This window comes from Canis lupus, chromosome X, assembly GCF_003254725.2.
Source record: "Canis lupus dingo isolate Sandy chromosome X, ASM325472v2, whole genome shotgun sequence".
NCBI lineage: Eukaryota > Metazoa > Chordata > Mammalia > Carnivora > Canidae > Canis > Canis lupus.
This window is the reverse complement of record NC_064281.1, coordinates 119,333,318-119,359,861: the sequence shown is the minus strand read 5'-3', so window position 1 is coordinate 119,359,861 and position 26,544 is coordinate 119,333,318. Positions and strand designations below refer to the sequence as shown.

At 48.8% G+C, this 26,544-nt stretch overlaps 1 protein-coding gene across 7 annotated transcripts in view; it reads right to left on the bottom strand.

Moving 5' to 3' along the window:
- MAMLD1 (mastermind like domain containing 1) overlaps nt 1–26,544 on the bottom strand; it is a 121,931-nt gene that overhangs the window by 9,488 nt on the left and 85,899 nt on the right. Inside the window, exon 5 of one of the 7 annotated variants that reach the window (XM_049107412.1) lies at nt 196–439. The exons of the other annotated variants lie outside the window; for them this stretch is intronic. Within the exon in view, the coding sequence (XP_048963369.1) occupies nt 196–439 (244 nt within the window). The remainder of the gene's footprint in view (nt 1–195; nt 440–26,544) is intronic. 7 annotated transcript variants of the gene reach the window in all.

The window sequence follows — 26,544 nt, the reverse complement described above, 5'->3', positions numbered from 1 at the left end:
GGTGGTCTCTTTGCCAAAGACTGGCCGGGACACAGTAGAGAAAGCACTAGAGAGCCCTCCTAGGTGTACAGAGCTTTATGGGCTGTCACCTCCTGTGTTCCTCCCAACAACCCTGTGAGGCAGGCGGGCAGGCTGAGCAGGGGACTGCGTCCCGGTTGACAGATGAGAAAGCGAGGCTCAGGGGAAGTGACTTACCTACAGCGTCGCAGCTAGGCAGTAGTGGAGCAGGCACCTGCCTCCAGGCCTTCGGATCCCAGCCGCCCCAGGGCGCTGCCTCTGAGGTGCTGTGCGAGGAGGTGACTCGGGCCAGCTCATGAGCAAAGGAGCTGCTGGGCAGGAAGGACTCACTCCCCAGGGCCTGGCAGGATGGGGGCTGTCGCCCGAGGCTGACCTGTGGGTGCCTGGCTTCCCCAAGCTTGCAGGCTTTGTCTACATGAGTCTACAACAACCGATTGAACAATCCATCAGCTGCTTGGCCACACAATGCTTCTGACTGATCTTGTCACTGCCATGACCGCCTGCCTAGCGGGGTCGTTTGGGTGTTGTGGTTATACACACCAAGTGGTCTGGGGCAACGAAAACAAACAGCTTTGTGGTCTTAATTGTCTTGGGTCACGGACTTCTTTGAGAATAAAAGCTACGGTCTCTCTCCACAGAAAAAAGCACTCCCCGGGGTGGTTCCCCTTTCCCAGCCCACCAACATTTTACATATAATTTCAGGGATTTTCCTGGACACTTAATACCCATCCATGAGATCCATGGATCTCAGTTAGGGATCCTGTGCCCTGATCAGTCATTGTCTCGTTGGAAACGGGAAGGAAGCTAGGTCAGATAGCTGGTTCATCGGCAATGACCTCGACCAATCCCGATCCCTCCCCTTCCCCTCCCCGCCCCCCTCCCAGAGCCCAACAGAGCACACAGTTCTAAACCGGTTTGGAGGTTTGTGTGTGTAGAAATGCTGAGGAATCTGCAAAACCAAATGGTGAGTGCACAACCAAACAGTCAAGTGTAAATCCCATGACAGACGAGTCCTGAACCGCAGCCCTCACTGCACTTTACCTTACCAGGGCCCCAAGGCTTTCGGACTCACGGTGGGGGTTGGGTGGGGGGGATTTCCTTGCCATCATGTTTTAGATGACAGGGATTCTTCCAAAATTGAACATAGGACCCAATTCTTTCAGCCAAAGGCAATTTAGAGACCTCACACTTGATAACCATGTCAGAGAAAATTTTAAGACTCAAATGAGCTGCTGACCTAGCCCTCACATCCTGACAGACACACCAAGCGCTTGGCAATAGTGGTGTCCGAAAGGACCAGGGGGCAGCCTGCCTCCGTGGGCTCTTCCTCCTACAGGCCATGGCCTCCTCCCTCTCATGCTGTAACACCAGGGTTGCGAGTCATCATCCACGTCTCCTATCATCCCAGTAGAAAGGGAAATCTTTCTCCCCCAAACTAAGCTAAACGGCTGGAATCAATTCAGTTCATTGCAATAAACACTTACTAAGGACCTCCTGCGCACACGTCCCTGCAATGGATGACAGGCCAGCAGATATTTGGATGTCCCATCCGAAATAGCAGTAAAAATCGCCACCACTGAATTTATGGAGCATTTGCTCTGCGCCAGGTGCTGACCCAAGTGCTTTCAACATTTGGTCTCCGTCAGTTCTTTATGCAGCTGACTATGAGGCAGAAGCTATTATTGTCCATATTTTACAAATGAAGACACTGAGGCCCGGAGAGGTTAGCTAAGTTGCCCAAAGTCACACAGCTAGTTAGTAACAGAGCAGGATGCAAACTTGAGGTTTGCCCAGTTCCCCCGCCCCACACATGGTTTGCCACGGTGTATGTGTGTGTTGAGTCAGGAACTTACCAGATCACAAAACGAGTCCTGAAACGTAGAAACCATTGAGACACACCATTTAGAAAAGTTTAGGCAAAGTGTTCCAAGGGGGGTTCCAGACAAATTCTTAAGAACAAATTACAAATTCTTAAAGAGGGGATTGGGAAGACAATCTATCTACCCGGGGAGCTTCAGAGAGTACACCCAGCCTCCACACAGATACAAAAGCAGAAAAAAACCACAAAATATCCCTAGCAAGTCAACTCAACGCAGGAAAAGATACTGTCGGACGGTATAGTGACTGCACGGGGGCCCAGTGCCCTTCCTCTTGGGGTGGTTCATTCCTACAGAGCTGAGCCCACTGGCCACCTACAGCTTCCTCGTCTGTCCTTGGAGAAAGCTCATCCAGGACGTGAGCAGAAACGTTGCTTTCTACAATTGACAATTCTTCGTGCCTGCATTCCCGGCTCCTTGATCATTTTAGATGCTATCTGATAGCCACACTAGAGTTTTTAGAGTTTTTACGATCCCCAAATGCAAATACTACTAGAGTTCTGCTTGCCAGCCCACTCCGTGATGACACAACCTCAAAGCCATGAATAGGGCTTATTTGTAGGGAGCTGAAGCATTTTAAGCTTTTGCTCAGGAATCCCTGGTAGCTTCATGTGACTTGTAGGGTATTAGTGATGGGTCAAGAAACAGGATCCCCCCCCATCAGCATTAACAGTATGATTGCAGTGCCTCAGTGGTTCATCAGGCAGAAAAATCTGCAGATGGCACATGGACATTACCAGGGGCAGAAGATGCCCCAACAGTGTGGGCACTTCTATTTGAGCAGCGATTGGGAGTGGGCCCAGAGCCACTCATTCAAGCTATTAAGGGGAGTAGACTGGGAACAGCACTTGGCGAGCCAATGCAATCCCCAGTTGAAAAACGAAATAAATAAAATAGATGAGATTTAATCTTGACTCTGACTGACTAGGAGCTTTATAACTGATGCTCATGCATCTTCTCGGTTTTATTTAAGGTGAGGGAAATAAAAAAGCCCTTGTTTATCACACACCCAATAAATATGAGGCCCTACTTTCAAAGAAGAGACTGCCAGGGACATTTCAACTCCTTGAGGTTTTCAAATGTAAAGTCAACCCATCTCTTTCTTTGAAATCACTGAAAATCTCAGAAAAGCAAGTCAATGAACAATTATTGGTGGGCATGGTCATTAGCTCTTAGACTGCCTGGTTCCATGTGACTACAAATTTTGTAGAAGTAGGCCATGGCATGGATGGTGTCTGGTAGTATTCATGCCTAATTTCACAGAACTCCCATCCACCCAGTTCTCTGGATCCTGGGCTTTCCATGATTGCCAGAGAGCTTGCTGGACTGAGGTTGGCCAAGGGTCCTTCCTCCTGGAGAATCCTCCAATGGTTTGTAGCTGCCTAGGAATGCAAGCACATCCTGCTAAATTCTGCTCTTAGGGCTGTCCATGACCTTGGCCTCCTGTCCTCTCGGCAGCCCTAAGAACCAGGTTTCATGTTCCATTGTGTCATGTGCTCTGTCCTCCAGTCATGCCAGTCTCCTTTGAGCCCAACAGAGCTCTCCAGACAGGCTGCCATGTGTGTCCAGCCCTCTGAGCTGGTGCCCCTTGATTCACTTAGCCTAGAATACCCTTTATTCAAGTTTTTTTTTTTTTTTTTTTTTTTTTTTTTTTCCTTTATTCAAGTTTTCACTCTGGGACTTCTGCATATCCTTCTGCATATCCAGTATAGATCCAGCTCCTCTACTCTGGAAACTCTGCGTCTCCTTTGGCCCTGCATCTGTGGCTGACTGAACACCCATGCTGGGCCAGGTCTTAATCATCTCTGAATCCCTCTAGTGCCCAGACAGTGCCTGGCACAGGCAAGGGGCTCAGAAGATACTCAGAGAATTCAACTGACCTTACTCTGTTAGGAGCTTGGTGTGATGTCCCAGGCTCTTGGGAGATGGTAATCTGGTGAGGACCGTGCTGGCCTCTTTCTGGGATGAACGTTAATGATAAATGGAGCCTTACCTCTCATTTAATAAGCACATCTATTCAGCCTTTTTCAACACTGTTGTGTTAATAAAACCCATCGATAGAACAGAGTGGGATCATAACCACACCGTAAAAATAACATCAGCTAACAAGGAAGTAGAGAGGTTTACCCAGGACACACAGTGGTGAGTGGTACAGACCTGCATCTGATTTATAGAGTGGCCAAGACCCAAGCAACTCCTGGGCTTGGAAGTACAGAGGATCCTTTTCTGCATGTAAAGAGGAGAGTCCAAGGTGTCCTCTTTCATTGACACTGGAGTAACTCCACCTTATTGGCTATTCTGTGACATCACTATAGTTCAAATGGGCTCTGGGGCACGAAGCGAAGGTTATGACTAATTCCCATAGACACTCGGCTGCTTTGCAAGATATGGATGGTTGTTCTAACTCTATAAATGATGGACTAGATTAGATATTGGTCCAGTCTTCCACACCAGAAGATTCAGATGGAGCTCTATGTGTATTCACAAGGTTCTAGTTGTGTTCTATAATTCTACCAACTTCTGGAGCCTTGCAGAGTTCTAGACCGAATCATCCAGGAGTTAAGGCAATGAGTCTTGAACTCCTTTCTTTCCTTTTTCTGGCCTTTGCTAACCATGTAACAGAGGTGAGCAGAGAAAGCTCAAGAGAAGGAGCTGGAGTCTTGGCACATATGCCAGAGACTCTCTAAGCCTCGGGTCCTTCAGGGCTGAGCCGACTTCAGAAGCCAGCTCCAGTTGTTCAAGTCACTGGTGAAATGAATGTACTAGGGTGCTAAATGTTATCCAGATAAGCCCAAAGAGGTCAAGGCAGAGCTGTGGAAGAAGCTGAATCTTTGGGCAAATCAGTGAATGCCCCTGCATGTCAAACAAGTGACAGGAGACAATTTTATAAATTTGAAGTAATGCTTTGGGAAAAAAGGAAAAATGTGATGTGAGTTAGACTTCTTGGCTTTTTGCTTGCCGTTTTCCTACTTGGCCAAGTGCAAAAGGGATTTCAATATATCACAACCATGTGTCTATTAATAGAAATACAAGAAAGCTATACAACTCAAGTCTAGGATGTTGTAAGGAATAAAATCACAGAAGCTCTATAAACAGCATGGTCCAACAGAACTTTCTGAGATAGTGTTGAATCATCCTCCCAGCAAGAAAAGAATGCTCTATACCTACGCTGTCCAGTATAGTAGCCACTGGCCACATGTGGCAGACGAGCACTTGAAATGTGGCTAGTGCAAATGGAAAACCGAATTCTTAATTTTATTTATGTTTAATCAATTTAAATTGATTTAAATAGCCACGTGGGATTGCTGGCTACAGTACTGGAGAGCAGAGCTCTTTGGCATAGTGGCTAAGAGTGCATGCAGGCTGTGGAGGGAGAAGGTCTGGGCTGGAATCACGGACTTGCCACTTCTCAGCCATGTCATTGTGAGGAAGTTACTAACTTTTCTGTGCCTCAACTTGCTCATCTGTAAAAGAGGGGTCATGGTTGTACTTTATTCGTAGCATGGCAGGGGTTATGAAGATTACTTGGATGAACACTAATGCAAGTGCCTTCCTGTTGCATGTACTCTCTGAAGATTAAGCTAGTGGGGGTCTTCATTACCCATAACACCTCTGCCACGTATGCAGCACTTCGCCCAATGTCACTCCTTAGTAGATGCCCAGATATTGTCTAACCTCAAAGCCCACACCCTGGTTTTTCCTGATCAAATTGCCCAACTGAAACCTTCACTATTATAATAAGCAGACCAGCAGTGAGAGGAATCTGGAAGGCCGCTAGGGTTCCACGGCGGTGGAATGGCTGCTGGGTTGGCTGTTGTGTGATCCATGTGTTCTTTTCACAACAACTGTATCCTAAAATTAGGAGAACTCCAAGTTGGGGCATTTCTGTTATGATCCATATGGTAGAGAGGGTGGGAGGGAGCTAGGGTTCACTGAAGAGATTCTTCCAAGAACTCTAGGGTAGTGCCAATCCCACCCACTGGGTGGAGCTTTCCTGGAAATTTGCATTTTGTTAAAGTGTCCTTGGACTCTGGATGCAGGAGCTGGGAGAGTTTGAGCTTTTCTGGATTTTCTCCCTTTATAAATGTATATAATCTAACTTTAATTTTTCAAAGTTTGAAAGTCTAGAGCTGACTAAAATTGATGGGGCCTCGAATCAAATTCACTTAGTCAAATCAAGTTCCCAGACTTGGGATTTAATCACAGAATGAAGTTCAACTGGTAAACTGCTACCTTGGTGAGAGAACACAAGAAGGCAAAATCAATAATGTATACATCAATTAAGGAATGAAGGAATAAATATCCTTTCTGCAGCATGAATTCTAATGAGTAGGCAGGTGGCCCGGTAACCGCTGAGGCTAGAGAGGCATACTCCTCGGTATCTCCCACAGTGCTGGGTTCAGAGGATGTCTGCAATACTCTTCTGATATTGGGGCTGGCCATTTCCTATGGGGTGCTCTTGTAGCGGGGCCAGTGCAGTGCCTGCTGTCAGTCACGCTGGGTGATGAGCTAGGAAAGCTGTGGCTGGTCTGGCTGGGTGGGCCCCGGGGAATCATCCCAGGAGCAAGATGAGGTCAATGGCACTGCTTGATCATGAGACCGTAGAAACCTTCCAGAAGCTGTCAGAGCAACTAGTGCCCTAGGCCTCTCTTGGCTGCCGAGGCTCTGGATTCCAGATGGCTTTGAGGCCCTCCCCTTTACCCAGCCCTTGATGTCCTCCATGTCTCATGATCAAGACAGTGATGGTAACGCCTACTGTGTGCTGAATGTGTACAAATGTGCCAGGCACTGAATTACATGCTGCAGTTTCACTTAATCCCATTTCATTCCCAAGGCAACTCTGAAAGACGGGTACCATTACTATTCCTTACTTTATAGGGAGGAAAATAAGGTTCAGAGAAACAAAGCCAGTTGCTCCAAGTCACACAGTAGGTAAGGGGTAGAGCTGGAAGCCAAACGTGGGTCCGACCAGCTCCCAAATCCAGGCTCATAATTACAAATACCAACAACGCAATGTTTGAAGCCTAACCCTTATGCTTACGCATATCCACATTCTTCCCCCTATAGTGCCTCTCTGCTGGCTACAGTGAGCACTGCTGACAGGCCCCAGGGTGCCAGAGGAGCCATCTAACTCACCATCACATTCGGGCAACCGAGGAAGGGAGCGGCAGGATTTCCTTTGGAGACTTCCGGATTTAGACAACCGATTTAACACGAGCATCTAACTCCGCTCCCTCCCAGAGCCCCACTCAAAGTGTAGTATGGGCTTGGTTTTGTTTTTAAAGACACAATCCCTCAAAGATAAGGAGGACGGGGTGGGGGGGGGAGGACAACAGCACAATAGTTTCCCAAGTTAAAGAAGAGCTAGAACCAAGGTGAATGGTCTACACAGCCTGAGGAAACTGAATCACAAGGTGTCAGAGGGGAAGGTGGAAAAGTAGCTTGGCCTGGATGGCCAAAGCTTTATTGGGCTCAGGAATAAGAGGCTCAGGTTACCTCTGGAAGAGGGTGGGAGAGGACGGAGGTGGCCAACCTAGTGGGGTAGATCCTGAATCTCCTCCCCCACTCTTTATCCATGAGTATCTGCCTCTCCCCATCCCTGCCAGAGATCTGGTTTGATCATCTGCTGCTGAATTCCTGCTCTACCTTCTAGGTTGTGCTGCCTGGGTCAGCTCAGGGCACTAAGTTCACCCCACAAAGGTGTCCTGTGTTGACCTACACCTGGAGGCTGGAGGAATTGGAGGCAGGCTGTGGCAAGCTTGAAAGCAGAACACAGACCAGCCCAATCCCTCCTGCCATATTACTTCTGGGTATCCAGTACCATGCCCATGACTCTGCCAGGCGTCCTGATGGTGATGGGCTTTATAGGTGCCCAGGTCCACCATACGCTGGGCCACTGACTTCCCTAAAAGGGGAGCTGGGGGCAGACAATGACCAGGACCACCCAGCTTCTCTTCTGGAAGCCTTCATCCAATAGTGGCACCAAGGCTCTTTGCTGCTTATGCATCGAGCTTGTGCTCACTGTTCAGTTCTTCAAAATGAAGCTACTGCCTTTTTAGAGTATATTCCCAAGCAATGGAACTATATAGCAACGCAAGAGAATGATTCCGTTGGGATCAAGAGAGTGGTTGTCTCTGCAGGGAGGAGAGGCTGGGATCACAAGAGGCACATGGCAGCTGACTCGGGGAGTGGGGCAAGACTCTATTTCTCAGCCTAATCGGTGGTGACACAGGGTTTCACTTTACACTTCTACTTTAAGCTGGACATATAGGCCTTGCCTGCCTTTCTGCATCTATGCTGTATTTCACAATAAAAAAAAAAAACCTACATACACAGATGGATGCCAATAACATGATATACAAATACTTATGTTTCTGCATAGAAAAACCAATGAGGGGCACCTGGATGGCTCAGTTGATTAAGCATCTGACTCTTGATTTGGGCTCAGGTCAGGATCTCCGTGCTGGGCGTGGAGCCTGCTTGGGATTCTTTCTCTCCCTCTCCCTCTGCCCCTCCCCCTGCTCGCACATGCACTCTCTCTGTCTCAAAGAAATAAAATCTTCTTTAAAAAGCAAAAAATAATGAAGTGCTGTATGCAACATGTTAACAGTAGTTGCTCCTGGCTTATTTATATATTATACATTCATATATTTTAGCATCTCATGGAGTTGGTGTTTTCTCTATACTTGCCTGCTCTTTCTAAGTTTCCTACAAAGATTGCTCTTGTAATCAAGAGATGGTAAAATGTATCAGAAAATGACAAAGTCCCCATCTAAAATTGAAACTAATGAGGAGCAATACAAAACAGGAGAACTCATCTGTGGAAATCTGTGCAGACAGTAACTACCTGAAGAGATTGGTGACTGCCTGATTGACTAGAAAGGGCTCATGAAGCTCACCAAGAGGCCTGGGGTGCAATCCGAGAGTTGGCTCTTGGAAGTCAGGAGAGTCGTTATCTCTTGGGAAGTGGGAAGAGTACATAGAAGGCTTCTAAGATATTTTGAATGTTTCATTTCTTAACCTGGCTGGTGGGTACATGGTGTTGGGTCTTCTTGTCATATGCTTTATATGCTCCTCTGTACATGTCACATGGATTCAAGACCATGATTAGAAAAAAACCAGGAATCATGTAAATAGAAAATATGGTGCTATGTCAATGGAACAACTCAAATTCATAAAAAAGTCATCAGTTACAGGTTAAGAAAAAAGTCACTTTGGAATTTTCATCTTATTTTCTTTTCTGTTACCAATCCCAGCTCTCTGGGATGCTCCAGCCAGACAGGTTTAGGGTGGGGTCAAGCCTAGAAGGACCTAGTACAGCACACTCTACAAGACATTTAGGGTTGGCCTGATGGCGGGTCTCTGAGCTCTGGCAAGAATGCCAGTACTTCCAGGGCTCAGGATTCCTTTCCCAGATTTTGTCCACATGGATGTGTAAGTAGGTATTCTAACTACAAATGAACTCATGTTTTCCTACGACGCCAATTTCTCATATGACTCCCTAGCTGGTCTCTTTCCTTCTCAAATCTTTGTGGTGGCGGGCATCATTCTCTACTTTCCCTTTACTGAAAGCCTCATCTTCTGTCTTTTTCTGACCCATTCTGTCTCCCTGGGGCTGACTCTTCATCCTATTACCCCAGAACTTGAAAGGAAATGAGAGGTCCCCTATGTGAGTCACCCTTCTCTGGAGATGGAGAGGTCTGTGGTTTGCTCAAGATTGCCAAGCAATGGATAAGTCTTGCTCTGAGAAAACCACCTTGGTGATCATGGTATCTCTCCTGCCAGGTAAATATAGTGGTTGCCAAGGACTGTGGGGAGTGTGTCATGAAGAGTTATTGTTTAATGGGGACAGAGTTTCAGTCTTGCAAAATAAAAAGAGTTCTGGAGGTGGGTGGTGGAGATGGTTGCACAACAGTGTGAATGCACTTAATCCCACTGAGCTGTACACTAAAAATTACCACTTTTATGTCATGTGTATTTTAGCACAATAAAAAAATCAGAGGAAAAAAAAGACAGCCAAACAAGTTAAAGACAGACAGTCAGAGAGTCTGAGAGACACATAGAAAGCACCTATCTCCACTGTTTTGCAGGGACTCAGTCTCTAGGAGTGGCACCCTGCAGTGCCACCTTCTGAGAAACACTTGTTGCTACTAACTCCCTACTTGGGCTTTGCCCCAAGTCAGAGGAGACTGGAACTCAGCCCTCCTGGTTCCCAGTCTGGGGCACCTTCTTGCAAGCCCTTTATCTCAAATGAAGCCACTTTCCCTGGGCTAAATGCCAGGACAGGAGAAGAGAAGAGTGGCGGGTAGAGTATGCAGCATTGGTGCGTGGCCGGGTGGAAACATATCTATATGCAAGGCAGATGGCACAGGGAGGAAGAGAAGTGAGTAGACCATCCGAAAGCAACCTCTTTCAACCCCTGTGTGATTCTCAGTGAGAGGAAGAGCAAAGGGCACCCCGTGTTTCTGAGTTAAAAAGGCAGAGCAGTGCTGGGAAAGCCCTTCTCTGTACACTGCTGACAGTCAGCACACCCTCGTCCCCGTAGCCTGCAGGCCTGAGCCCTGGAAATGGCCTAAAGCCTCAGTGCCTGGCTCTGGGGTGGTGGGTAGGGGCTCTCCAAATGCATTTTGAAGACAAGCAGCTTTTGAGGCCATGGTGAATGTATCCAGAGGAAGCTTGGCCAACTAGGCCTTTTAGTACATCTCCATCTGAGATGGCCAGATGTGAGGCCAAAAAGAAGACACACTTCACTACATTCTGGCCCTGCTGTGTCTCTCTCCCTGACTCTCTGAAATGTCTGCCTTCTTTTTCTTGTCCTACCAGGAAGAGCCAGGACTCAGTGGCAAGAGCTCTCACTGGGCTGGGTTCTGCCAAAAGCCAGGCCAGCCTGGCCCTTAGATTCTCCAGGAACAAAGGAACAGTCTCATTCCTCTCTTTTCCCCACTCGTCTCCACCTCCCAGCCTTCTGGCCTTTGGCTTCCCTGGTCCTTGCCCATATGTTCTAGTCATTCGCATATAGAGATGGCCATTTGGTCCAGATTACACCAGCGTAAGTCAACAGCCTGAGCTCTGAGAGTTGTCACACACTGGCACAGGGGAGGGAATCTTCCCCCAGAGAATTTGGAGGACACTCCTACCCACTCACAGCAAAAAGCCCATCTACTTGGCTTGGTAGTAGACGATCGGAGAACTAATGGAACCAGGTTGGTCCAATGGCACCAATCAGTGAAGGGCAAGGGAAAGTGCCAGGCAGGGGAGACAGGAGACCTGGGCTCTAGCCCTAGCTCCTGCTTGTGCTTGGCAGCTGGGTAGACTCAGGGAAGTTCCGTTGCCTCTCTAAGCCTGCGTTCTCATGCAGAAAGTAGGGGTCACAACAGTGCCCACTGCCAGGGGCTGTTGTGAGAATAGGAGGGAAGGACAAGGGGGAGATTCCTCGATATGGGCTGAGTGCAGAACATGCACATGGAAGGGGCTAGTTCCACCTGCCATCCCTGCTCCCGCTACTGTGAAGAGCTCTGGCTTGGAAGTCAGGTGACTTGGGTTTAGCCCAGGTTTGCTATTAACTTTCTAAGCTCAAAAAAGTCCCTTTCCTTTTCGGGTGAGATGATGTCCTTGTTGTTGTCATTCTTTCTTCTGTTAATATGGTTCATTACATTGAATGATTTTCAGAGGTTGAATCAGCCTTGCATTCTGGGGATCGAGCCACTTGGTCATGGTATATAATCCTTTTTAAAAAAAATTATTTATTTATTCATGAGAGACATGGAGAGAGAGGCAGAGACACAGGCAGAGGGAGAAGCAGGCTCCCTGTGTGCAGCCCGATGTGGGACTCAATCCCAGGACCCTGGGATCATGCCCTGAGCTGAAGGCAGACACTCAAATACTGAGCCACTCAGGCATCCCAATAATCCTGTTTTATATGTTACTGGGTTTGGCTTGCTAGGGTTTTGTTGAGGATCTTTGCATCTCTGTTCCTAAAGGGTATTGGTCTGCTTTGTCCCGTTAGGGCTTCCTTGTGTCCTCATCTGTAAAATGATGTCATTGGACTAGACAACCTCCATGGTTTCCTTCAATATTCGTGTACTCTGACATTGTGGTACAAAGGAAAACTAAAAAACAGTGATTCTTAGGCATTAGAGAAACAATACTTAGACTCATCCCTGTGTAATCAAGAGGCCAATTTCTCAACTTTAGTTTCCGTCTGCCTCACATCCAAGTCCTAGGAGTCTTTAGATGTTTAGGATGGAAACTAAAACCAGCCAGTTAGCTCATTTTAACTTCTTTCAAATGTGTGTGGTTATATTTTCCTAGACCTGGTCAAAGGACAAATTGAACAAACAAGAGGAAAAGGGAGAAACCCAAGAATCCAAACGCAGAATAGGAAGGCAACGAAGAAGCACAGTCTCTCTACCAACCAAGCAAACCAGCCTTGACCTTGTTCTCCAAAGTAGTCAGTCCAATGTTACCCCTGCATCTGTTTCTGCAGCTGTATTGTCTGCCAGGGTGTCAGTGAAGGGCCTGCCCAGTCCTAGCTACCAAAAGAAGGATGTGGTGGCTATGCTAACGACTGCTTGGATCTCCTTCCTTGGGGGCCATAATTGCCTGGTGGCCTCCGTAAGCCGTCCTTTTGGCTCTGTCACCATATGTGGCCCTGGCCCCACTCCCAATCACTGACAGAACATGGCAGGTGCACTAATGCAGGACCACTCCTGTGAGGTACGAGACTCTTCCAATGGAGACTCTGGCTTGAGAACTTTCCATTGGCCTTGCTGGAACTTTCCTGGAGCTGCACTGTGGTCCAAGATGGTTCTTACCCAATCTTCCTCTGTCCCCCAGTCATCACAGATCACCTGCACTGTGGGTTGAGGCTCCCCGTACCTTCTCTGGCTCCCTTTCCCTGTAGCTTTTGCAGGCTTCCCTCACCCCGATACATACCTTAGACTTCTAACCCCATATTGGAGTCTGCCTTACAGCAGACCTGAACAGACACAAAGGAGCACTGGGCTAGTTAGCAATTCTTTCTGCCCAGAATACAGAGGAAACCCTTCTTTCCTCCTCCCCTGCCACTCCTCACACTGCCCGTGGAGTACCACGGTGAGCAGTGAGCAACGCAAGGAGCACTTCTCTGTCTCTTCCCTTAAGCACTTGGTTTGCAGCTCAGAGATTTAATTTCTGTCTGAATTTTACTGGAGTTTCTGTGATTTTCTGGGCCAGATATCTTTTTCTGTTATTCTCCTTCTATAGCTGTCATGAAATGGGCAATACAGGTCATAGGGAAACCCCAGACACGTCTAGCAGCCCTCAGCAAACACAGTACACGGCCTTGCAGAGAAAGTTCTGGTATCTACCGTACTGCTCTCTCTCCATCACCGAAGCTTTGCCACCCAGTAAATAGGTGGATTATGGGGCTGTTTTGAAACAATAAGGTCTAGCTCTGGGAACCAGAAAGGCAAACACGCATAACCTGCCACTACGGCTGGGCGAACAGATATCTTATTTGACGTGTGAACATCCAATGAAAACGGATCCATCAGTTACACTAAACAATCTTCAAAGTCAATATGTGCAGGATATACTTCTAGTTAGCTTGTGGACTTTAATAAAATTGGTCTTCTCCTAATAAATTAGTTTAAGGGTTCAGTTTGATTTGATTATAAAATTATATTTAATTGCAGGGGATTACAGCAATGGTGATAAACTGTCAAGAGTGTACGAAGTTCATATCCTGTTCCCAGATTTGAAGCTACGTGCCTGCTTCAAGATGCAGAATTTATGAGCTCAGGGTCTGCGCCAGAAGTCAGGGGACTCTAGCTATTACTCAGAGCCAATCATTTCATGGCCTAGCAGGACTCCCATACTCCAGAGGGGAGGTGCGGGGTTCACACAGATCAGCAATCTGGGCCCTGCTGGCTGGGGCATACTGTGAGCTGAGGGGCCTCTACTGCCTTCCTTCCCCCAACTGCCCCTCTACATACTGTATGGATGTGGGACAGGAGGTAGCTGGGTGCCCAAGGAGCTGCTGCCCAGTAAGTAGGGAGGTATTCTGGGCCCCCAAGGTACCAGGCTGCTGGAGAGAAGGAGGGAGGGGCTATGAAACTGTCCCTGAAGTTGCCAGGGACCCCTGGGGTTCTCCATGAGTGTGCGTTTCTTCTGAGGGCTTGACTATTTTGCTTGCTTCGGAATAGCTGTCATCGTACACTGTACAATGTGTACTGTAGGTCGTCCAATAGTTCTGTGCTGTAGTCAAGTACTATGGCTGACATCTGTTCAGTCTGCCTTGTATAAATTTGTGTGACACATATTTACTGAGCATCTACCATGATCTAGGGCCAGTGCTGCCACAACTTTGGTGGACAAGGCGGATGTGGTTTTTGCCCTTTTAGAGCTAGCACATTCATGTGATGAAGCACTTAGACAAGGATTTGTAGTACAGGTTGACAAGTGCCATACAGGAACACTGAGGAGTGCTAGAGAACAAACAGGAGAACCCAACCTATTCTGGGAGGGGGTTAGTTAGAGCAGGTCTCAAGGCAAAACTGAGCTTTAAGGTGTGACCTGAAGAACAATGAGACATTGGCCAGGTGAGGGGTCCTGGGAAAATCAACTTTATCTGTGTCATGGCTGTACCCAGTGCCACTCCTCTCTGAACACCTAATACCCAGGTTGTGGATAGTTGGGGGAATGAAGCCTTGCAAAATGAAGCCTGAGGATATGGGTTCTCCCAGATAAAGAAGGGGCTTCTTTCAGGAGTCGCATGGTCATCCAAAGAACACCATGCCATATGGGTGGGAGTGAAGGGGGAGGGATGAACAATCTTTACGTTTCTGCTCCTAACTTGCTAAATTCCAGAAACTTGCTAACCTTCCTGAAGCCCTAGGGTGTTCTGTACTCCTGCTCCTTCTCTGCCACAGTGAGCAGTGGCCAGGGGCTGGGACATGGGGATGGCATCACCTGCAGCTTCTAGATCAGAGCTGAATCCCTTTGGGGAGGGAGTAAATAGGCTTTCTGTAGGGGCGTGCTTGGGAAAGAGGGAGCAGATGGATGTGGTTGGCCGGAGAGGTCGATTCTAACAACATAGCTAGTCGCTTCTTTCTTCTCTTGGCACCTGCCCTGGTTTTTGCTCAGGCAGCTTTGCTTGCCCCCATGCTGCCTCTGCGCTTTGGGGAAACCTGGCCCCCCTGTGGGTTCTAGAAGTGGGGCACTTAACTCGACTCACATGAAGCAGCATAGTAGACACGCGCTCAGTTCAGGCCACTATGCTTCCCAGGAGGTTCTGGGAAAGAAATCTCCTTGTTTTTCTGACAGAGCTAATAGAAATGACTCTCCTGCTCCGCTGGATGAGGGAAGAGGAAGCTTGTAACCCCTGGAGCTGCTGGCAGCTGTGTGTGCCCACAAGGGGGAGCCAGCTTTAGGATGAAGGAATAGGAACAGAGCTGGAAAGAAACAACATCCTCCTGTGCCAGCTGAACTACTGATTCAAATCACCCCTGAAGTGGACCCAACCACTGGGCTTCCACTTACCAGACTCAGTCAGTTCCTTTCATGGGCCAAGCCAGTGTGAGCTGGTTTTCCTGTTACTTGTGACTCAAAACACCCTAACTGATAAGGAATCTAGCCTGGCCCCCAGACCTCCTAGTTCACAAGGTCTGCATTATACCTCCAGCCTCACACTGGAGAGCGTCCCATTTCCAAAGATGAAGCACAGGGCTTGTCGGACCCGGTTCAGCCTCAGGTCTTGTTCCTGCATCCCCAGATCGGTTTACAGAGAAATCCAACACACACGAACCACCTGCATTACCTGCTCCTGCAAACACGTCTGGTGCGGACCAACTATGGCAGGCTTGGGTACTTCATTCAAATCTCAAGTGCAGTACTCAAGCTCTTAAATACTCTATTTTGCATTAGTCAAGTGCGATACACATTTTAGAAGCTTAACAACATTAAGGATTTCTAGTTCATATTCAATTCCGAATAACTCGAATATGTACTTTGTGGGTTTCTGTGAGGAAAATAATTGATGGCCCAAACTGGAAGTCATCTATAGAAAATAGGCAGGGCAAGCTCCTAAAAGCAATTATTGGCATCAAGCTCGTGAATTTTTAAATCCCTTGAAAAGTCCGAGAACATACCAGAAAGTAGAGATTTCAGAGGTAATAACTGTAAACAAAATATTAAAAGCCCGTAAGAGGTGCTGCCAAATAGGATGCCGATGGCTCTAGAAACAATCATGAGGGCTCGTTCTCGTTCTCAATCCCTAGTCCGATATTCTATCACAAACTTTATTTACCAGGAGAGTGGGAAATAGACACAAGTCAAGTGCAAGTTTACAGAGAAACACTTTGCCTTCAGGAACCTCTTCTGGGAGAGGGGAGGTATATAGGTTGGAGTTTGCCTGGAAAATGAGCTCAGGCAGGGCAGATGGGGGATATGGCTACCACCACAGCAAGTGCGATTTAGGGGGGCAGGAACAAAGTGTGAGCCTCCTGCTCTCCTCTGCACAGGACCGATGCACCTGGAGCATTTTGGTCAGTCTAGTGGAGCCTTACCCATCCTGCCACACCCCTATGCCTTGTGCTCAGTTTAGAGGCAGGCTGCCAGGAGGGAAGAGAAGACTCCGTGGGAACATCACAGTTGTCTTCAAATCTCTCAAGGACTCTGAAGTCAGGAGACCTTTCTAGGGGGTAGTGGGAGGGAACCTCCTTGTAATGTAATTAGTCTGCCAAAGAAGACACTTCCAAATGAAAAGGTAATGAAGCAAATAAAAGACACAAACAATATAGCTGTCAAAATGACAAAAAACAAACAAAAACCAAACCCTCAACCTATCATTTCCACAAAGAATGTGCAAATCTAGGCTTGAGAGCTAGTAAAGGAAACCTCTTAATGTTTCTTTGAAATTTTTAAACCAAGGGTGGGAGCTTATTCAAATACAACCAGAACTTATAAGAACTTTCAAGTTATACTTTAAGCCTGAAGAGAAAACATATGCTGAAGAGCCTTCAGAATGTGCTTACTTGACACTGTGCTGGTCAAAGAAAAACAGCAGACTTAGAAATACGCCATGGGTAAGTGAAGACCACTCACTGCTCTCTCAGGATGGATCGAAATGTATTGGTTTATGTTAGGAATATTGGGGCCGTCTCAGAGTGCCATGAATGGATCTTAACTGGGAAAAAAGCAGTGGGAAGAGTGGCCTGATTTTCTAAGCCAACTTTTTTTTGGGGGGAGGGGGGCGGAGGGCTTGGTTCTCATGCGCTACTGTCACTGTGGTATGTGAAATGGCAGCCAGAGGTCCTGTTTTGTCTTTCCAAAATGCACGAAACGATCACCACCACCACCACAGAATCGCCAGTGCAAATTACCACTGGAGGTGCTAAACTGGGGGTTCGTTAGAGGTTGGAGAGGTCCTGTGTTCCCAGATCTCACACTTGGGGAATGTCAGGCACTGTTTGCCCCATGCTGGAGGGAGACCAGAGCCCCAGCTGGACCAGAAAAATGCAGCACGGTCCGGGGTGGGGGGGGGTGGCCCCGCATGAGAGCCTGAGTTCATCGGCCTTGAAGTCTGGGAGTTTCTACCAATAATTACTCAGAAACACTCAAAAATAGTCTCAAGAGCTTAATTCGGCAACACCAGCAGATGCAATTCATCTGTCGTGTCACCCCTTCCAGCCAGCTTCCATTCATTCCTCCAAAGGGTCCTTCAGCTCACTTTGACAGAGTCAGAGAAGACTTCTTCCTTTTTGTTATTAAGTGGCAGCGCAGATAAGACACAAATAACTCTGATTAAAAAGTGAACACCACCAAACCCTGAAATGCAGACACCAAAGGTCTTGGGAGCTGTGGATGTGAGTGGGGACACAAGAAGCAGGTGTGTCGACTTTTCAAAGGTCATTTGGGCATCAATCAGAGGCTCTCACTTCCGACTTTGTGTGCCAGTATCAAGGCCTTTGGAGCTGGTTCACATTGTGGTTGAGATCCTTAACTTTTTCCAGAACTCTACCCTAGGGCCTAGCACTTGCTCCAGCGGGATACTTTGCACAGAAAGCTAGTCATGCGCAGTGAGTCCCTAGCATCATTCTGTTGGCTATTGTATTAATCAAACTGTGAGTTATCGGAGAATTTCTAGACTTCCAGATGCACCAGAGGACCAATGAAGCAAGTGGGGTTTCTTACCCCATTTGGAGGCAGAGATAATGTCCCTTTCTGTCTATAGTACTTCTCTGTTCCCTGACCCATGTGCTGTAGTGCCACCAAAATGCCCAGAAAGGGCAGAAATTGTGTTCCATTTACCAGGGAAGTGATTTCTCAGTGCTGGCTATGCCTAAGAACTCTATCCCATGTGTTTAACATGCATGCACCTCACCAGGACAGCCAGAAAACCCAGCTGGCTCCCACAAGACGATGCGTGTGCGCATAGTCACTACCACGTGCCTATGACACAAAACAGGCTTGCTGCCACTTTTGCATGGCACGCTAATATTAATTGGAAAGAAAATACTGCTCTTGATCAGGAGAGGATTGGCAAGTATTTTAAAACTTAAGCCTTTCTTTTTCTATTGTGGTAAAAGTCGCCCTTTTAACCATTTTACGTGCACAGCTCGGCGGCTTCAAGTACATTGGCAATATTGTGCAACCATCCCCGCCATCTGACTCCAGAACTTGTCTATCATCCCAAACTGAAACTCTATTCCCTGTTAAACACTAACTTTGCCTTTTGTCTGCCTCTCGCCCCCAGCCCCAGGCACACTATAGAGCTGGTTCTGTCTCTAGATTTGCTTACTCCTACGCAGAGAAGCGGACTCACACAGTATTTGTCCTTTTATGTCTGGTTTCTTCCACTGAGCATAATGTCTTTAAGGCTCATTCACATAGTAGCGGGTGTCTGAATTCCCTTCCTCTTTAAGACTGAATAATATCCATGATATGGACCGATGGATTTTGCTTATCCACTTGGCAGTTGACGGGCATTTGGGTTCTTTCCACCTTTGGGCTGCTATAAATGGAGCTGCTGTGAACACTGGTGAACAGGTAACTGTTCAAGGCTCTGCTTTCAGTTCTTTGGGGTCTATACTTAGGAATGGAATCATTGGGTCATAGGGTAATTCCATGTTTTAGTTCTGAGGAACCGTCATAACTATTTTCTACAGCAGCCGCACCATTTTACATTCCCACTAATGGTGCACATGATTTCCAATTTCTCCACACCCTCGCCAATGCTTGTTATTTTCTGTTTTTTTTTTTAAATAACAGTCACTCTAATGGGGGTCAAAATCTTGTCCATTTACATTTTCCAGAGCTCTTTTTTGAAAGTGTTGCCTGATAGAGCAAAAGGGTCATGGAATTATTCCCGTTTATTCTCACGTAGGGATGATTGGGGGCCTCCCACATCCTATAAAGCTTTGTCACCTGGAAGTAAACAATCATTATTCAAAACTAAATGAGGAGTCCACCTTCATCTATAGGCCTACGGAGTTAGTTGGCTCTGGCAAATTCTCTTCATGTGTCATCCAGCTGTGGGCCCACAAAATCTAGCTCCCCACAACTATGCTCACTTCCTCTGCACAAAAATAGAGGATGGCTAAACACGGTAGCATGCTACGGGGCGCGGGGTGGGGGGAGCCAGAAAACTTTGTTAACATGGGAGAAGGACCAAAATGTGCAAGAAAGAGATCAATGTTGCTTCTCCACTCACTCTGCTTTGTCTTGGAAGCTTGTTAGTTCTGGGAGGCAGAAGTCAGGGAAGGCTGTGCTGGGGGCACACATGGGTCTGGGATGGAAGTGTGATCTCTTTGGACCTGTGTGGAGCTTCTAGCTTGCAACAACCTCACTCCTTTCGAGGGGAGGAACTCACACAATAAGCTCTCATCTAACAACAGTGCAATAAAACAAAGTATCATTTGTCACCCCGGGCAAAACTAATGGGATCAAATAAAAAATCTGAACTTTTTCAACTACTTATGAAAAAGCAGAAACTTTTCTTTGGGGGGAGCGGGAGGGGGGTTTTGCTTTAACCATAAACAGTGTCCCACCCTCTGCTGCCCTCCTCAAGCTCCCATGTAGCTGGAACACGGCTGCATCATGCCACAGGCCCAGATGTTGGGATTTATCAACCCCGAAGGGACAGATGAGGCTAAAAGTACAAATGGACTCGGGAGAGGTTTCCTAAATCCGTGCTATGGGGCCATTAAAGAGTTTGACAGGGGGTGGCTGGGTGGGGGGATGTGGGAGGGAAGGTTACGCATGCCCTGATCGCCATCCAGCCCTGCACGCAGTGACAATGCTGGCTGGGGGGGGGGGTGTTAGAGCCACAGCTGAGTGGAGCAGGCCCACTGTGACTTTCCGCTCACCCTAGACATTTTGTAGGTTTTGCTCACTCTTCACTTGAGGTCATAACAGCAGCATAGGGCGCTTCACTTTCAAATCCGCTGCACTTCTAGAACTGTACTGCCTCTCCGTGTGCTGATCTATGCTTTGGGTTTGTACATAGTCATGAGGAGTTATGGCTTAAAGGAGCACAGCATACACATTTCTGTGTGTCTGCTTCTACTCTTTGCCAACCTTCCCTCACATTACAGTGACAAATAAGCAGGTTGTTTCTGCAAATGCTGAAAACTCAAATAATTTCTACACTTTGTTTCTAAACATCTCATTTTGAGCACCCCAACTTCAGCAAAGTTTATGGTTTCTCTTCAAGTATTCTATGGCAAAACAAAACGAACAGACAAAAAAACCAACAAATACCTGAGAGGGGGTTTCTGAAAATGGCTGCCCTTTGAGTCTTCATAATGCAATTAATAAGCAAGGATAGGATTCTATCTATCTATGGGTCTCTATTATCGAGGCCTCTGTACTGGGGGGCTTTTGGCACCCCCATCAGTTTTGGTGTGGACCTCACTGAGTGATGGATTATTACTCCAGAGGCAGAAAGTACTGCTGATGTTGAAAAGGTTAGCACTTGACAAGCAGTGAATTTTAAATTTCTGCTTTTTGAAAAAGGGACATAGCTTTGAGGTGGAAGATCATTAATGATTCTCAGAAAACCAGAAGAGAAACGGAAAGAAAAACCGATTCTTGGTAATATTAGAACCAAGTTCTGAGGCTGCATTTCCCAAATTTGACGCCCTACAGTTTCGTTTCATGGCAATTGAGAGTGGTTAAAACAAAACCTGGTCAACACGGAGAAACCGGCCCCTAAATTTTCAAAAATGTATGTTACACTGTGACTGATTATATTTCCTCCCAAAGCAGCTAAAAAAAGGTTTCCTCAAGCTAAATAGCATTTTGTGGCCCAATTTAGAAAGAAAGGGAAAAGTAAGCTTGTATGTACAGTCGTGGTCACAGACAAAATAAAGACAGTTATTCAGGAAATTGCTGCCCCATCTGGCAGAGATGTGTGCAGAGCGGCCCCGGCTCCGGCTCCGGCCCCGGGCACAGGGAACCTGCCTCACCACCCCATCTTCCCCCATGCTCCCCGGTGTGGTGAGAGCTTGCCCAGAGGCCTACTCTTGCATTTCAGCAGGACTAACCTTTGAGATGCAATCTGTGATGCTTCTTGTCAGATTTAGCAAAAGACAAATGCAAGGAAGCTTTTCTCATAACAGGAGCAAAGTGCTGTTCTCCCCCAACTCTCTCCCTCTAAACAAGGGAAGAATTAAGGGGAGCCAGTGAAAGGACTCGCAAGTCCAGGGTCACAGACTCTCCTGGATAATATGTGGTGCATCTGATTCAGGGTGGTGGTGGGGGTCAAGTATGTTGGCAAGAGGGCTGCCACCTGCTTTTAAATGCTCATGGACAGTTTGAGACTAGAAGAAGTTTCGCTCAGGGCCACCATCTCTCTTGACTCTGCCTCTCTTTCTCTATATTTAAATTTTTTCTTTATATTTGAAAGCTTTTTTCTTCAAGTATAATCAACACACAGCATCCCCTTAGTCTCAAAAGTACCCTTAATGTGATGGGCACTGAATTACTGTGTAGAATCATTGAATCATTACACAGTATACGTCCCGAATGTTTCTCTGGTGGAAAGAGGAGCTGAGATAACTTTGACAAGAATAGATAATTTTCTTGGTCTAGCCCTGGTTTTATCATTTCTGTGTTCCATGAGAGGTCAGGGTGCGAATGTAAAGATTTTAATTTGCAGTGCTAACTGAGACAGCAGTAATGAACGGTTCTGCTCTGCTGAGCAGGTGAGTACAGCCTTGGAAATTCCAACCAAGAGAAACCTTGGATTTTTGCGAGGTTTTTGTGGGAGGCTTTGCGAATGGGTGTGAGTGGGGGAGGGGAGGGGAGGGGAGGGGGGACGGGAAGGCATCCCTGCAGGTCCAGCGCCAGAGCTCTGAGTGCTGGCATCCATCTAGGGCCCTGAGCAAGGCTCAGAAAACACAATGCACACAAGGGACACCCATCCCCCAAGGCCAGTGACTAAGCAGAAGCAGCGCTCCTGCGGCACTGGTGCTGGATGGCCAACGAGGTGGCCCACCGTCGGCTCTCTCGGCCTGTCAGCAGCAGTCCAGGGGCCCATTTCTTACTCAGCATCCACTGCAGCCCCCACAGGGCTCCCCGCACCTCTGCTGTCTGTGCTGGGAGGGAGGAGCAGCCGCCGTCCTCCCCTTCTCCTGGGCCAGGGGGGCTCAGAAAGCTATGGCCTGGCTCAGCTGCTCTGGTCCTTTCAGGGGTCACGACATGCGTCCTCCACATGACTTCTCTCCAGCCACCTGACAAATGTCCTCCTTGACCCACTCCCCGCCAACAGCTGGAGAAGGGCCTGGCCACTGAGGCTCTCTAACCTAATGCCATCGGGTGACTGGTGTTCCAAGTGGCAGGGACTCCCTAGAAATAGTGGCAGCTGACATCGAGGGACCATTCCGCGAGCCATGAGACGAGGATCCGAGGGCGTCCAGCTCACGGGCGGGGAGGCTAAGGCCGGAGAGGGAAAGGGGGCTGGCTGCGTAAAACGCGGCGGGCCTGCGGTTTGGAGCCAAGGGGTCCTGAGCCTGGGTTCTCCGGAAGCTGGCCTGGAGCCCAGCCCCGGGGCGCGTCCCCTGCCCCGCGCCGTCGCCCTGCGACCCGGGCACTGGGAGGGCAGCCCTCGAGCCGGCGGACCCAAGGCTGAGGGGGCCAGAAGGCTTCCCCGAGGCCCCGCCTGGCAGCTACCGCCCTCGAGCCCCTTCAATGTCTGTGCAAACAGTATCATGCGCCTCGTGGCTCCATGTCTCCGCAGCCGCCCCTTCCCCGGTGCCTCGGCCGGCCGGCCTCACAGATCATATTTCAGGCCTTTTTGTTCTTCTTCCAACTGGCCAGTGGCCACATCCCTGCTCCCCAGGACGCGGCCCTCCAGCTCTGCACGCCATGTGGCCCGCAGGCCCTCGCTGCCACCTGCCAGCCCCACTCTTCTGGGTCCCGTCCCCTCCACGGACTTGTCTTCCTGTCCGAGCAAATGGCGGGCCCCTTCCCCAGTGGCTGCTGGTAGAATGGAAGTCCCAGGTGACCTGTGCGAGGACGCCCAGTAAGTGTCCAGGGAGAAGGAGCCCCAGGTTACACATTGCACCTTGACTGAGGACAGAGAGTTGTCGCCCAGCCCATGGGAGTAGGGTGGGGGTTGCGGTTGAGGAGATTTGGGGTCACTTCCATCCCACACACCGGGGCTGGGTGTCCCGACTCCAAGGAGTCCCTCCCTTAATAATGCCAGGTCCACATTCCTCATCTATAATTTCAAACCCAAAAGGCTCTGAAAGCCTATTTTATTTGGGTAAACTTGGCATCGACATTGATTTGGGGACAAAAGTTGGTGTGCACTTAGTTAGATAATCACGTTTCTCTGCAAGAATCAAGAAACGCTACCCCATGTTCCACCGGCGGCTTGTGTGATATTTGGTAGACACCTCGTATTACCTTTCAGAACGCCCTAATGTTCTGAATTGGGAAACACATCTGACCTAGGAGGGGGCGAATCCCAGCCCAGGGCCCACGCTAGCCCTGGCCCAGCGCTTTCCTCACTTGCAGCCGAGGCTCAGAGGGGCTCAGTGATGTTGCTCCCAGCACAAGGCCCGGCCAGGGGTCGTGCCTGCTCTTGAACCCCCATGCCCACGCTTCAGCTGCCACACTCCACTGCCGCCCTGAAGCCAGATGGCATTTGCCTTTTCCCTTCAGTGCAAACACATGGTCCACTGCAGTCAGATCATTCACGTTAACTGGTCAAGTGAACTTGCCAGAGCTGAGCAATACAAGTCAACAAATAAAAAGCTTCTATAGACGACCGGACTCAGCCTTTCTGCGTACTCAAGAGTTCGTTTGTCAGCTTACGTTTAGAAAGTACTCTTTTCAAAAACCAGAACCGGGATTACAGTGAAGGCCCAGTACTTCTGTGGTCACCATGATCACACTTGGAGATACCACGAACTAGTCTACATCACCATGTGCTAGGTGAGGAGACTTTTCTGAGGCTTGATGTGGCCTTCAGTAAAAGCCGAACAAGGTGGCCCTGCTGGGAGGGAGAAGCATGGGTCTCCTGTCTTCTCTCCCCTGCAAGAGTGAGCAGGGCTGACTTCTTAGTCCTTCACAAATATGGAGAAAGGCCAAGAGAAGGACGAGTGGAGTGGCTGACATGCCCAGCCTGGAAGCCCACTCTGTGTTTTGCCTAGAGGAGTGCCATGGACAGAATGGGGGAGCCTGGGCAAGGGGGAGTGAAAGAGACCCCCGCCAGCTGGGCAAAGATGGCCTTTCCCCTTTTCCAGCAGGCCTGGAGTTGTGTCAAGGGGACAAAGCCTGGCAAAGGGAGAGCCCAAGACACTAGCAGGCCCCGCAAGTGCCGTCAATCTTGTGGTGGCCATGGGGTTGGGAGAGGGCACTGCTCCTATTCTGTCCTATTCAGCATTGGTTTTGAGGGCCACATGTCAGCCCCTAGAAAATGGACCTGGAGACTCAGGACCAGGAGTTAGTGATAGCAAACCTTCAGTGACACTTTGTGCTGCCAAGCCCTGTTCAAAATGCTTTAGACCTAGGGGTGCCTGCGTGGCTCAGTGGTTGAGTGTCTGCCTTTGGCTCAGGGCATGATCCCGGGGTCCTGGGATCGAGTGCTGCATCGGGCTCCCCGCAGGGATCCTGCTTCTCTCTCCCTCTGCCTGTGTCTCTGCCTCTCCCTCTGCATCTCTCATGACTAAATAAATAAACTCTTAAAAATAAAATCTTAAAAAAATGCCTTAGATGTAATAATGCATTTAATCCTCAACCCACCTATCATCACCTATTGCCCGTTTTGCAGAAGAGGCAATAGTTAGGAGATCAAGGCGGGAGCAGAAAGCTCCGGAGGCAGCGCCCCATGGCCAGGGTTACAAGCATGGGCTCTAAGGCCAGACTCCCTTCTCTGGCCCTGAGCCGCTCTGTGAGCGTGGGCGATTCTGCTGACTCCCTCGGTCTTCTCGGCTTTTAAGGGTACTCTATCTCTATCTCTGGGAACTCAAGTGGAAAAAGGCAGGTGAAGTACTGAGTTGCATGCATGGCCTGTGGGCACTGGCCAGTGCTGGCAGGGAAGGCAGCTGTTGGCAGTGGTAGCCTCCCATTTGTGCCCCCTCCTGCCCTCCCCTTGGCTGATGGTGGTCACCTGAGATCCTCCTAGCCTCAGGGAGCTTGGCTGCTCCCTCTTTCTCCTGAGCACTTTCTCTGGCTCACCTAGGTAATCAGTTGGGTGTGATTTTCATGCCTCCAGTCATTAAAGATTCTGCTTCTGAGCCAGCAGATCTGGTTCTGAGGCTACACTGTCAGGCTACAAATGTACTCCACTGGGGGTGGGGGGAACCCCACATGGTTCACAGCGTGAGATGGTGACATGTCTCCAGGCCGAGGACCTTGCCTGCTAGGGTGAGAGTTCCAGCACTGGGGCTGGTGCTCCCTGAAAAGAGATGGCAGGTAGCCCACCACATACTCAGACACAAGTGCTGCCGAACTGCACCAGTTCCCCGGTGCGGAGCTCTCTGCCTGCTTATGCTTCATGAGGCATGGAGGGGAAAGACACGGTCTCTATCCTCCAGGGGCAGCCCCGGTCACACTCACCCAGGGCCCTCAGAAAAGAGGTCAGCCCTGATGGGCGCTTCCCTTAGGCCAGGTCCCTGGCCAGGCTGTCCTCCTTGGCTGCTCTACAGAAGATGGAGGCAGTGTGGGAGACAGAAGTACTGACGATGGTCATGGAGAAGCTTCCTGGAGCAGATGGTGCCTGAGACTTGGGAGCCAAAGGAGTGGGACAGGAGGGAGAAGGTGGGAAGGGAGAGCCAGGCCCAGGGAATGGTAGCAGTAGGATCGAGAATGCAGAGTGGGCCAGGAACTATAAGCACTTCGGATGATACAAGTGAAGCGCTGGATGGACCCCGATGAACACCAAGTCTAAGAAGGTAGAGGGAGCCAGGTGATGGGCCTCTGGAATCTTCTGAGCAATTGTGAAACATGATCAGTTCTCTATTATATCTGGTCTCTTGAAGGTGATGGTTTGAGTGATGGCTGGTTTACTGGGGGAAACCACTGTAAGAGTCAACTCTGAGTTCAGACAAAGAAACAAGAGGACCTGAACTCAGGGATGGCTGAAGGCAATGGAAAGGAGGGACCAGAATGGACAGTGCCCCGGGCAGGCAGGTAACTGACATGGTCCCCAACGACCCCC